Genomic DNA, 12,639 nt, shown 5'->3' with positions numbered 1-12,639 from the left:
AGAAACTGATATTATAATCAGATCAGTCATGAGTTCTTTGAATAGCAGAACATGCTTGAGAGGTGAAGTGGCCTAATCCTGCTCCTTATTCATATGTTTGTATGTCAAATTGGTTCAGTAGAAAGGAAAATTACAGAAAGGAAAATGCCATTTTTTAAAACAATACTCATTCAAACTTGAATGAATGAAATGCCACACTTATGGTTAATTTTCAGTGCCAGGGTAGTTGCTTCTCAGTAATAATGATTATCACATTATTATGAGGGTATTTGCTGCACATAGAATTTCAATGCTTAATTTGTTTCAGTCCCACAACTATAACTTCACACATTAAGCAGTATGGTAATATTATGTTTAACTTACTGGACTCGTATCCAGAGGCCTGAGATGCTGATCTGAAGACACAGAATAAAATTTATTATTTTGACTTTGATTGTTCTCCTTTTTGGTGTCAACATGGTTGTGCTCTTCTTAGAACAGTGGAATTAGTAATTTGGATATTTCTCTCTGCATTATATACTCTTCCTCATCATGACATTTCTTTGTGATTTATTAGCTTCACTTCCATCTTAATTGCTGCCTGCTTGTTAAGAGTAGGTACAATGTTGTTGGCATTTATCTTTTCTTTATATCCACACGTCTCCTGCTATTCCACATTTTGCCCTTGAATACTTGTTTTAAAATGCACAGCTTTACCAAATTCTTGAGCAGTTGACAACAGATTAATCCTTTCAGTGACAAACGTTGCTTCTTTAGCATGTGGTACCCTGTTCTGATCCTGATGATCCTTTCCAGAGATTACAGCTAAATATGAAATCTTGTGATTTCTTTTGGTATTAGGTCATTAGTTACAAGATCAGAGGAATCCACAGCTACAGTGACTAACATTTTTGATGCATTGTTAATTAAATGATGGTTCTGCTGGTTAGGGGCATAAAAGAACGTTGGTTCTTATTGAAAAATTACAATTTTGTGGTGAACTTTTCCAGATCTGCTCTTCCTGCAATTCTATATAATAGCCACATATTGCTATGAAATGCAGCATTTTTTTTTATTTTTGTGAGAGTAGTGGAGAATTTGCATAATATATAAATTACCATGTGTTTGACATCGCAAAATTCAAAAGTGGATTCATAATTCAGATGTTGCTTGATATTGGTGATTTCAGGACTCATACTTTATTAATGCTTCTTTCTTGAAAAGATCTGTTTTAAAAAAACGAAACACTCACAAGAAATTAAACTGTTGAACCTGCACAGAACCCACAAATTTTCTGAGAAAACCAATTTCTTACAATTTGAACTGATAACCCAAGGTCATCAAGTGGATAATACTGTCAGAATTAGTTTTGGCCCAGGAGTGTTAATGGGCTTCTCCTCCTTGTAACCTAGAGCCCACTGTAGCACCGTTCAATGTCTCAGCCAGAAGCCTGTCAGCCTCTGAAGTCCAAGTTTTCTGGGAAGCTGTTCCTTGGGAGACAAACAAAGGAAAAGTGCGGGGTTATGAGGTAAGAAAAATGATTTCTGTAATTAGTTCTGAAGGATGGAAAGAATCCAAGTAATTACAGCTAAAGTTCATGCAAGTCAGCAGGATCTTTGGGGAATAACTCATCCTTTAAAATTAATCTATAATGAGTTGTCAATAGTCTCAGGAGTGAGTGGAAAAACAAGCTGATTCATTTTTGCTGTGTTATGTGTCTAAGGAATATGAAAAATGTTATATTACACAGTATAATTTGACTTTCACTGCTTTATGTGGCAAACAGCAACTTATATCAAGGTTAGCTGAGGAGATATCATTTCAAGTCTACTATAACTCAACAAATATCCACCTATTCATTAGAATGTATAAATCACTAGTGTAAGATTCTATGACCTATGATTTAAAGAGCCAGATACTTAAATATTTTGATCTTCCCCCTCACAATAGTTTCCAATTTCTAAAGCAAACAAAAATTATATGAATGCAGGCATTGTTTACAAAAAGTTTAGATCTGCTTTAAAGGTTTCCATTAAAGGTTTCTTTCTTCCTGAACAAAGAGATTTTGAACTACATTATGAAATTGGTTTATGCTGATTCTGTCACATAGTTACTGCAACAGCATTAAATTTTATAAAAGCAGGTACAGTATTCTCTAAATACCACATTATACATTCTACATCTAAATATGAAAATTGAAATTTCTCAAGGAAATTAATTTTATTCAAGCTTTAGAAGTCCAAAATCTTGACAATAATTTCTATTAATTAAAATTATTATCTATATTACTTTATGCCCATCTGTGGAAAATATATACATTTTTCCTCAGTTTATCAATTTTGATGAGAGAAATTTGTAATTCACTTTATAATTTGAGAAACTGGATTTTGAGTTCAGGTCGACCATCTGGAATTGAACTTTACCTGGGATATTTGAAGATTAAGTATTCATTGCATTTCCTTTGGGAAACAATGTTGACAAAACAAAATCATAATTGAAACTAACTGATGGACATTATTGAACAAAAGTGCCATTTTGCAGTAAACTATTTGTTCAGCATAAAGATGAAAGAAGTAGAGCAAAGTTTCTGTTGGGCCCTGTGCCTTTGATAATGATGCTTTCCCATTGTGCTATAGCTGTACCCATGAGTTCAGAGAAGTTGATAGGAAACTTTGAACAATCAAGGGAAAATGGGCTTTAAGTAACACATGAAAATCAAGTGAAACCTTCTTTTGAAGGGTCTTCACCTTGAAACATTAACTCCATTTCTCTTCCCATAGATGCAATCTGATTTGCTGACTAGTTTCTGCATTTTCTGTGTTTATTTTGGGCTTTGAGTAACATTTAGATCTCACACATATATTCATTTGGCATGACACATTTACTGTCATAATGTTTTTGGTTATCATTTCTGTTGCAATTTTCTAAATGTAAATGCTTATCATATACTGCAGCAATAGACTAAATCCTGGAGAAACTCAAAGGGTCAGACAGCATTTATGGAGGAAAATGGACAGCTGACACTTCAGGTCAAGACTCTTCATCTATACTGAAAGATAGAGGGGAGATAGCCAATATAAAAATGTGGAGGGAAGGGGTGCAGCAAGAGCTGGCAGGTGATTGGTGGATCCAGGTAAGGTGGTGGGGGAGAGGGGGGAGGTGGTGATAGATGGGGGAGGGAAAATGAGAATAGCTCCAGAAGCTGGGAGGTGATAGATGGAAGGTGATGGAGTTTGATAGGAGAGGAAGGTAGAGCATGGAATAAAGGGAGAGAGGTAGGGAGGGCAGATGGGAGTAATGGGGGAGGGGAACCAATGGGAGGAGTGTGGGTGGTGGGTGGTGGAGGGGAAAGAGTCATAGTGATGGAGCCCAGGTGGATCAGGAGGAGGGAGAAAAGGGACACGGGGAGAAATTACCGAAAGTCAGAGAAATCAATGTTAATGCCACTGGGTTGTGGGCTACCCAGGCGGAATATGAGATGTTGTTCCTCTAGTTTGCACTTAGCCTCATCTTTAGAGGAGGCCGAGGACAGACGTGTCAGTGTGGGAATGGGGAGGAGAATTAAAATAGCTGGTAAACTGGAGATCCAGATGGCCACGGCAGACGGAGTGCAGGTGCTCGATGAAGCAGTCACCCAGTCTGCATTGCAGAACAGACGCAGACGGGGCAACCGCTTTGCCAAGCAACTGCGCACTGTCCGCCATGGCCATCTGAACCTCCCGCTTGCTAGCCATTTTAATTCTCCTCACCATTCCCATTCTGACATGTCTGTCCTTGGCCTCCTCTACTGCCAAGATGAGCTCAGTGCAAACTAGGGGAACAGCACCTCATAGTCCACTGGTGGCGCTAACATTGAATTCTCCAGCTTCCGGTAATTGCTCCCCTTCTGTCCCCCATCACTTTGTTTCTTTACCCCCCACCCCTCCACCCTTTCAATCACCCACACACTTCTCACACTGGTTGCCCTCCCCCACTACTCTGTCTACCTTCCACGCCTCCCTCCCTTTATTCCAGGCTCCACCTTCCCTTCCTATCAGATTCCATCATCTTCAGCCCTTTGTCACTTCCACCTATCACCTCCCAGCTTCTGGTGCTATTCCCACTCTCCCCTCCCCCACCTGGCCCCCTCACCCAGATCTACCTATCGCCTGCCAGCTCTTGCTCCACCCCTTCCCTCCACCTTTTTTATACCGGCTATCTCCCCTCTATCTTTCGACCCTGATGAAGGGTTTCAACCCAAAATGTTGATTGTCCATTTCCCTCCATAGATCCGAGCCGACCTGCTGAGTTCCTCCAACATTTTATGTGTTGCTCCAGATTCTAACATCTGCAGTCTCCTGTGTCTCCGTATCATAAAGTGATCAATTATGGTGACTGTGGAAAACTGAGCAAGTTGGCCATAACATTGTTTGTGCAAAAAACTGATAGATACCAAAGCAATAACTTCATTCACAGCTTTTACCATTGCACAAACTGGAGTGTACAGATTGTATAGGTTTGTAGACAATACCAAGTTACTATCTCTTTTCAATGTATTGTACTGGTGGTCTGATGACAATAAATCCTTCACTATTTGCTGTACATCAATGCCATCACTTTTGTTTTTGGCATTCCTGTTGAACTTGGTCATAGGGAATGAATTTACTTCGGATCAATTCCTACTCCTTCATTTTTTCTTTTTATCTTTTTCTTAAGATATGGTACTGGACAGATGATGAAAATGAAGAAGTAGCAAGCAAAGTGAGATCAAATGGAAACAATACTTCAGCAAAAGTCACAGGATTAAAGGGCAGCACCCTTTATTACCTGGTAGTTACAGCATACAGCAGTGCTGGAACAGGGCCTGCCAGTCTTCCAGTTAACGTCACAACGAAGAAACCACGTGAGTATTTCTGTGAAAAAATTATAAACTACTAAAGTTATTTTTAGTGGATTTGTCAAGATATACTTCCAACATCCTATAATGTGAAAAGTGAGATTTTAAAAACCCATAATTTCTTCACCTGAAGCTGTATTTATAAAATGGACTCTGACAAAGCATTCTCCTGTAATATTAACTGACCCTGAACACACTTTATGTTACTAGTTAAGAAGTTCAGCTTAAACAATTTTTTCCCTTTTTCTCTTCATAAAAATAAACTTGAATTTATAAACTGAAAAAAATAGCCAAAAAGTTGTTTTACACAGTAAATTGGTATTTGCTAATTGGTTAATTATTATCACATGTATTGAGATACAGTGAAAAACATTGTTCTGCATGCCATCCATACATATCATTCTAAACGTAAGTACATTGAGGTAGTACAAAGGGAAAAACAACAACAGAATGCAGGGGTCTTTGATTATGTTGGCTGCTTTCCCAAGGCAGCAAGAAGTGTAGATAGAATCAATGGCTCGTTTTCATGGTGGACTCGGCTATGTCCACAACACTCTGTGATTTCTTATGGTCTTGGACAGAGGAGTTGCCAGACTAAGCTGTGATGCGTCCCAATAGGATGCTTTCTATGTTGCATATATAAAAATTGGTGAGGGTCAATGGGGACATGCTGAATTTCCTCAGCCTTCTGAGGAAGTAGAGGTGCTGGTGTGCTCTCTTGGCCATTGCTTCTACAGAGTTGGACCAGGACAAGCTATTGGTGATATTTACACCTAGGAAGTTGAAGCTCTCAACCGTCGCCACCTCAGCACCACTGATACATGCAGGGCGTGTACTCTGTCCCGCTTCTGAAGTCAATGACCAGCTCTTTTGTTTTGCTGACATTGAGGAAAAGGTTGTTGTTTTGACACCATGCCACCTGGCTCTCTTTCTCCTTCCTGTATTCTGTCCCATCATTGTTTGAGATTCCGCCACTACAGTGGTGTTATCTGCGAACTTGTAGATAGAGTTAAAGCAGAATCTGGCCACACTGTCGTGAGTGTAAACGGAGTAAAGTAAGGGGCTGAGGATGCAGCCTTCCAGCCACCAGTGTTAAAGATGACTGTGGAGGAGGTATTACTGCCTATCCTTGATGATTGCGATCTGTTAGTCAGGAAGTCAAGGATCCATTTGCAGGGGGAGGTGCTGAGTCCTAGGTCTAGCCGTTTAGAGATGAGTTTCTTTGGAATTTTGGTATTGAAGGCAGAGCTATAGTCACTAAATAGGAGTCTGATGTAGGTACCTTTGTTATCCAGATGTTCCAGAGATGAGTATAGGGCCACGGAGATGGCTTCCGCCGTGGACCTGCCTTGGCGGTTGGTGAATTGCAGTGGGTCGAAGTTGTCTGCGAGGCTGGTGTTGATGTGTGCCATGACCACCCTCTCAAAGCACTTCATGATGGTGGATGTCAGAGCCACTAGATAGTGGTCATTAAGGCACATTACCTTATTTTACTTTGGCATTGGGATGATAGTATTAATCCATCTCAAATGGCAAGTTGGATCTTGCATATAAACCTGGACAGGTAGATGTCATCCCTGGGCTTTAGAATTCCAGCTCATAAAATGCTATGGCCCTTGGCATGCACACTGTTCGTTTTCTCTGTTAGATGATATCAACTTACTATTTCATTATCTTATAGCACCAAGTCAAGCTCCTGGAAAAATTTGGTGGAAATCAGCTAGCTCCAGAGTTGTTCTAAACTGGGACCATGTCAAAGCAATGGAAAATGAATCGGAAGTGACAGGATATAAAGTAAGTAAATCTGATAATCTGTAAGAGTACCTGTTAAGCATCTGATTACATTATTTCCAAGGAATATTATACTGCAAACTGTTTTATAGGTCTCCTGTGTAATGATGCAAAAACTGCTATATTTATCTCAATCTGTGCACAATGAAATCTTCTAGCTTTAAGAAAAGCCCATGGGAGTAAATCCCTGATACACTACCGTCAGCTTTGAGCTCAATTCATTTAGTACTTTTTTTACTTGGCAGATTTTGAACAGGAATCTAGCTCTGATGGTAAAATTGTTTATAATTACGAAGCTCTTGGATTATTTGGAGAGCACTGAGTCTGTCCTATCTGTCAAAATGAATGTGTTACAGACTGTTTAATTGGTTGTCACCCATATGCACAATGCAAGTGTGAACCAATTGAACTGTCAATTCTCAAGAGTTTACAGGAACAGAGGACCTGATATGTGTGCGTACAACCTTGAAATAAAGTATTACTTCTTTTCTTTAAAAGGGATGTGCAGGTCCTGGAGAAGGTACAGAAAAGATTTACGAAAATGCTTTCAGTGATGAGGAATTGTAGCTATAAGGTTAGAATATAGAGGCTGTTTCCTCTTGGAGCAAAGAATGTTTGGAGGCGATTTGATAGAGGTGTACAACATCATAATTGGTTGAGATGGGATAACCAGTGGGAATCTGTTCCTGGTAGCAGATGGTTCAAGGACCAAGGGACACAAATGAATTTTTTTTTGCCAAAAATTACAATGGGGATGTGAGAAATAGCTTATTTTAAATCTTATCATTATTTTATGAATAGTCACTTTAATTTTAATGTTTTTAAATGTCTGTGAATATCAGGGACATTTAAAAATATTAAAAATAAATTACAGCTTTTATAGTTAGCAAGGCTTTCCTCCATCTTTGCTCGCTGACAAGGGACATTGAGAGTTTTCAGGGATGGAGACTTTGTCGTGCACCATTGACAGTCCTATTGCCACTCAAACCATGCCACTGGACTCCAGGATGCAAAAGCCAACAAGATACTCCCTCTTTCCCCAGGCAAAGTAAATGCAGTAGTTTGAGGACTATGAGCAAACTACTTTGGGCAGAGGGAGCAACCTTGCAAGGTCTGATCCATTATGTATTCCCCATACCAACTCCAAGTGAATTATCTCCTGCAAGAAAAGCAATGGGCCTAATTATCATTCCTGGGAGATCCCATTGCATGCTCCTTTCCAGACATAAAAGTATTCATTCAGCCTTAGCCAATTATCTACCCAAGGCCTTGGACACAACAGAATTGTCAAAACAGTCAGCTCAGAAATGCCAGCTGTTTCTCCTTTCCCCAGTGCGGGTTCATATGCCACAGGCTCAATTGGGCTGTGTGGTGATCTCCGATGTCCTTGGCCTGCAGGCAGAGAGGTCTGAGGCTTTCCTGGGAAGATCATGCTGTATCCTAACTGTGCAAGAGTAAAAGAGTATGGCACGAGATCCCTGGCAGTGGTCCAAAAGACATCAATCTGTATGATCTGTTGCAGAAATAGTATCAGGATCACGAGGCTGATGAATGTCAGGGATGGCCAAGTTAAGTGTTACAGATGACACAAAATATGCTGGAAATGGCCATATAGGTTCTCCACAGGTTACAGCAGGGTTCCAGTTCTGTGAACTGTTCATAACCTGAACAGATCGCAAGTTGGAAATGTGGCTGTGAACTGACTTCCCACATGGCAGAAGATGCCTGTAGCTCCACAGCAGCTGGGAAATCCATCCTACCAGTCTCCCAAATGCATGCTTGTATGTACAAGCTGTACATAAGTTGGGCATTTGTAAACTGGGGACCTTAACATTAGAATGCTGACCAAAACCAGATCGGTGGCATTGAATTTCAATAAAATGAAACAAAACAAAAGATAAATAACATTCTGAGGCTTCACGGAAAATAACACTGAAATCCTTGCAATGAACCTCTCCCTTTGCTCTCTTATTTCTCCCCTGATATTATTTTTGTTATATTACTCCCCTGTAGTATTCATTCACTGAAGAAGGTTCAAACTAAGGCTGCATTTGGGCATATTTTCTGTTGATGAAACAACAGATGAAATGTTTTCATGGGTGTTACATGGTGGAACATGGTGGGAGTGGTACATACAATCACTAAGATCCTCTCATTGTGGATGTGTACCTCATTAAGGTGAGGGACCTCAGTGACAAACAATTCAGCTTTATAGTATTTTGCACATCACATAGCCTCAAGCATTTACAGATCACACACAGCAATGTAGAATACTCTGTAATTCACAAGAAAGACTGAGAATCACAATACTAAGGATTTGGTAAATATTTGATATTTGTATTACTATAAATTTCAGAATGTCATTGCATCTAAAATACATAAAACACAAAATATTTTATTCCTCAGCATAAACGTTCTTCATTGTCATGGAGAGATACAGCACAGAAATAGGCCATTCAGCCCACTTTGCCCCTGCCAGCCACTGAGCGCCCATTTTTACACCAATCCTACCCAAACCTATTTCATTCTTCCCATATTCACATCAACTTCTTCCATATTTTACCACTCAACTGCACATTAGGGGTAATTTACAGAGTGCATTAACCTATCAACATGCACATTTTTGGTACATGGGAGGAAACCAGAGCACTAGGGATAAACCCACACTGTCACGGTGAGAACAAGCAATCTCTCCAAAGACATCACTGGAAATCATGATTGAACCCAGGTCTCTGGAGCTCTGAGGCAGCCCAACTGTGCTGCCCGAATCTCAAGAAATATTAAGTTCACCAGTTCACCTGTTCACTAATTCAACAGAGTATTTCAAACAAATATGCACATATTGGAAATGGTTTTATTATGACAATTTCTGAAGAGTGCACACACTATTGACAGTGCATCATTGCTGGGCCCTGAACTAATCACCATCTGAATAATGCTCTTGTCTCCAGATAGTTAACAATTAAAATCAGAAGTATATGTAAGTTATTTTTAATACAACAACTTAGAATTATAACCACTGGTGCCCATTTTTCTTGCACAATTCACAGGTGAAAGCAACTTAACCTGAGTTAGATCAGACTAGTTATCATTTCCAGCTGAAATCATACAAATTGGGAAATTAGACCAGGTCCTTCTGTATGTAATTCACTTCTGCGTGCCTGACAGCTTCCTGCATCAGTTGTGCATCTCATGACATTGAGGTACTTTATGCTCAGCACTCCAAAAATGGATGAAATCCATTTAGGAACCAAAAGATCTTTAAAAGGAGTGCTAATCACAATCCTCCTTCCTCAATTTGCTTGTTCTGTGATTAGATAAGAAATCTCAGTGGAATCCAAAAGTTTAGGGTGAAAATTTCCCACTGGAACAGATGGAGTCTATATTAGAAAAGTCTCAAGCAGGAAATATAAATTAGGACAAAAATCATGTACAGAAGCATAATGATGATTATGAAGGACAGGTTGAATTAGCAACATAAATTACTTTTAAAGAAATGAGATGCAAAATAACTTGCAAAATAAGTCTTTCAGGGCTAGAGAGTTTTTCAGCAGCATCAATCACATAACATGCTATTACAAACTCACTTTCTCCTGGAAGCATCAGGCTTCTGCTGCTGCCTTTAGTGGTAAACTAGTGTGTAAATAAAGAAACTCCATTACATTTTCATGATTTCAGTGTCTAGCTTTGCAGCCAGTTTCTGCTATAATGCTCCATACGGAGAAGTTGACTACTTTCAGACAGTAGTTTCCAGATTTGCATGTTTAACTGCACTGTGGACACCAGAAGTCGCTGTCTAATTTTCTTTATTATCATAGCTGCCGTTGTTAGCCTCACTATTATCCAGTCAAAGTTCAGATCACTTCTGTTGATACTGTTCTTCTACCATTTGACTGGAATCCTGAGTATACAATCATGTTCTGCAGAAAACTAGCAACAGTGCGGACTATTGGTGGGTGCCTATGAATCTCCCATTGTATTTGGGTTGTTTGATGCTTGTAATTAAATGTGGTTCGGTGGGTAGGCATTGGAATGACAAAGAATTAGGCAAGGTTGGTCAATCCCAAACTTCAATTTACATCTCCATATAATATTGCACTGGCGAGCTCATGGTGGAGACAGGTGCTCAATATTTAGTTCAATTAAAAAGGGAGAATTATGCACATTGCTTTATCTCCCCAGATGGGAACACCAAAACCAATATCGAAAGTGGACAGAAACCCAAAATCGAAAAGAGAAAAAATGTAAAAATTATAGAGAGTGCAGTGTAACTCACAGTAATGCAAATGGCATTCATAGTGCTGGGCTTTTAATTTAAAATGATGGCTAACAATTAACTAACTTGGTCTGTATGTTTGAAAACATAATGAAACTTAACTGCTTCATTATATAATTAGTATCCACGTTAGTGCAGCAGAAGAAAACAAAAATACGTTTGGTCAATCTTATGGGTCTAGCTTTATGAATAAGTCCTGATTGTGCTTATACCTTGACAGGTTTCATACAGAAATAACAGACAAAGTAGTACAAAGGTGATAGAAACCAATAACACATCTGTGGAACTTCTACTACCCGATGATGCTGACTATATCATTGAAGTGAAGACATTCAGTGATGGTGGAGACGGAATCAGCAGTGCTCAAATCAGGATCCCAAGAATGTCATGTAAGTTATCTTTTTTATATGTAATAAAGACAATATTTATTCAATTTAATAGAGAGTAGCTTCTATTGTGTTCAAATACATCTTTGTGTTTTGATGTAAACTGATATGTGTCGCAGCAGTTTTCATTTTGCTGCAGATATACTATTTGGAATTGTGAGTGCTGCCGTTGAAGAGAAGAAAACATGCTGTTACCTTCTGATTGATGTATCTTTGGGTAGTCTGACCACACTTTACAACATGACACTAATTGGTATCAGATTGTGAGCTTCAATTAGAAATCTTAATTGTGATATGTGCTGAAAAGCCAAGTGTCACATTTGTTCTATTAAACTGGTATAGTATTGCAGTGCTGGAACGAGGGCATATTAGCCTTAAAATGATGCTATGGTGTATAAGTTTCAAAAATGCTGTATTTGTTAATGTATATTTCAAATGAGTTAAGACCTCCATTAAAATAGCAGGTCAGGGAGTTTCTCTTGAATGCATGAGAAGAGATATTTTTTATTTCACTGCATACTTAAAAAAAAAGTTGACATATTGCAGAATGAATATCATCGTGTTGCCAGATTTGTGATCACAATTTGTGATCTGGCAACACTGGACACAGACTTAAGGTGCAAACTAAAGGTCACCAGTCACCACATTACTGAAAGAAACAAACAGCGTCAGAGAGAATGCAAAAGAGAAATTGTCATAGCTGGAGAATTTTTATTCAGAGGAAAAACTGGAGGATTTAGGATTGTTTGCAGTAATGAAATCAATGAATTCTGATCTTGAATAAAAGTTCAGCATATGCTTGCTGAGAGATTCTGAGGAATTGTGCACAAATTCATTCTTACTTATCACAGAATTTATATCACCTCTTCAAGGAAATATATTTTCAGAAAAGTTCACTGAGATCGCATGATACTTATTTCAGTGAATTTGTGAATGACAATATGATTTGTAAACTGGAAACTGAACCAATGCAATAATTCCCTCCAGAGAGACCCCAGTGCACATTCCTTGACTTTACACTGAACCTAATTCTAATATTTCAAAATTATTACTGATTTCAATAAAAGCTATCCAAATCATAACATTGATTTGATCTGAAAGATCCAGGAATAGGAATTTAGAAGCAAATTACTGAATTATTGGGAAAATACACAAAGGCTTTTCAATAAAGCTTTCCAGAATGTTTTAAGTAATCCTTGTCCTGAATTATAATACTCCTTTTATTTCACAGTCTAGCCTCTGGCAGTGATATGCACTCATATAGACTCAAGAGAAGCCCCTGCCAGCTTAGGACTTACCTGTCCTAACCAATAATACTTGGCAGTCGAACC

At 38.8% G+C, this 12,639-nt stretch overlaps 1 protein-coding gene across 4 annotated transcripts in view; it reads left to right on the top strand.

Moving 5' to 3' along the window:
• LOC127571688 (contactin-4-like) overlaps positions 1 to 12,639 on the top strand; it is a 1,728,143-nt gene that overhangs the window by 1,625,346 nt on the left and 90,158 nt on the right. For all 4 annotated transcript variants that reach the window (XM_052018293.1, XM_052018296.1, XM_052018294.1 and 1 more), the window contains 4 exons: positions 1,392 to 1,507; positions 4,675 to 4,861; positions 6,537 to 6,649; positions 11,143 to 11,311. In XM_052018293.1, the coding sequence (XP_051874253.1) occupies positions 1,392 to 1,507; positions 4,675 to 4,861; positions 6,537 to 6,649; positions 11,143 to 11,311 (585 nt within the window). The remainder of the gene's footprint in view (positions 1 to 1,391; positions 1,508 to 4,674; positions 4,862 to 6,536; positions 6,650 to 11,142; positions 11,312 to 12,639) is intronic.

Source organism: Pristis pectinata, chromosome 6 (assembly GCF_009764475.1).
Source record: "Pristis pectinata isolate sPriPec2 chromosome 6, sPriPec2.1.pri, whole genome shotgun sequence".
Taxonomy (NCBI): Eukaryota; Metazoa; Chordata; class Chondrichthyes; order Rhinopristiformes; family Pristidae; genus Pristis; species Pristis pectinata.
This window is presented reverse-complemented; position numbering and strand designations above follow the sequence as displayed.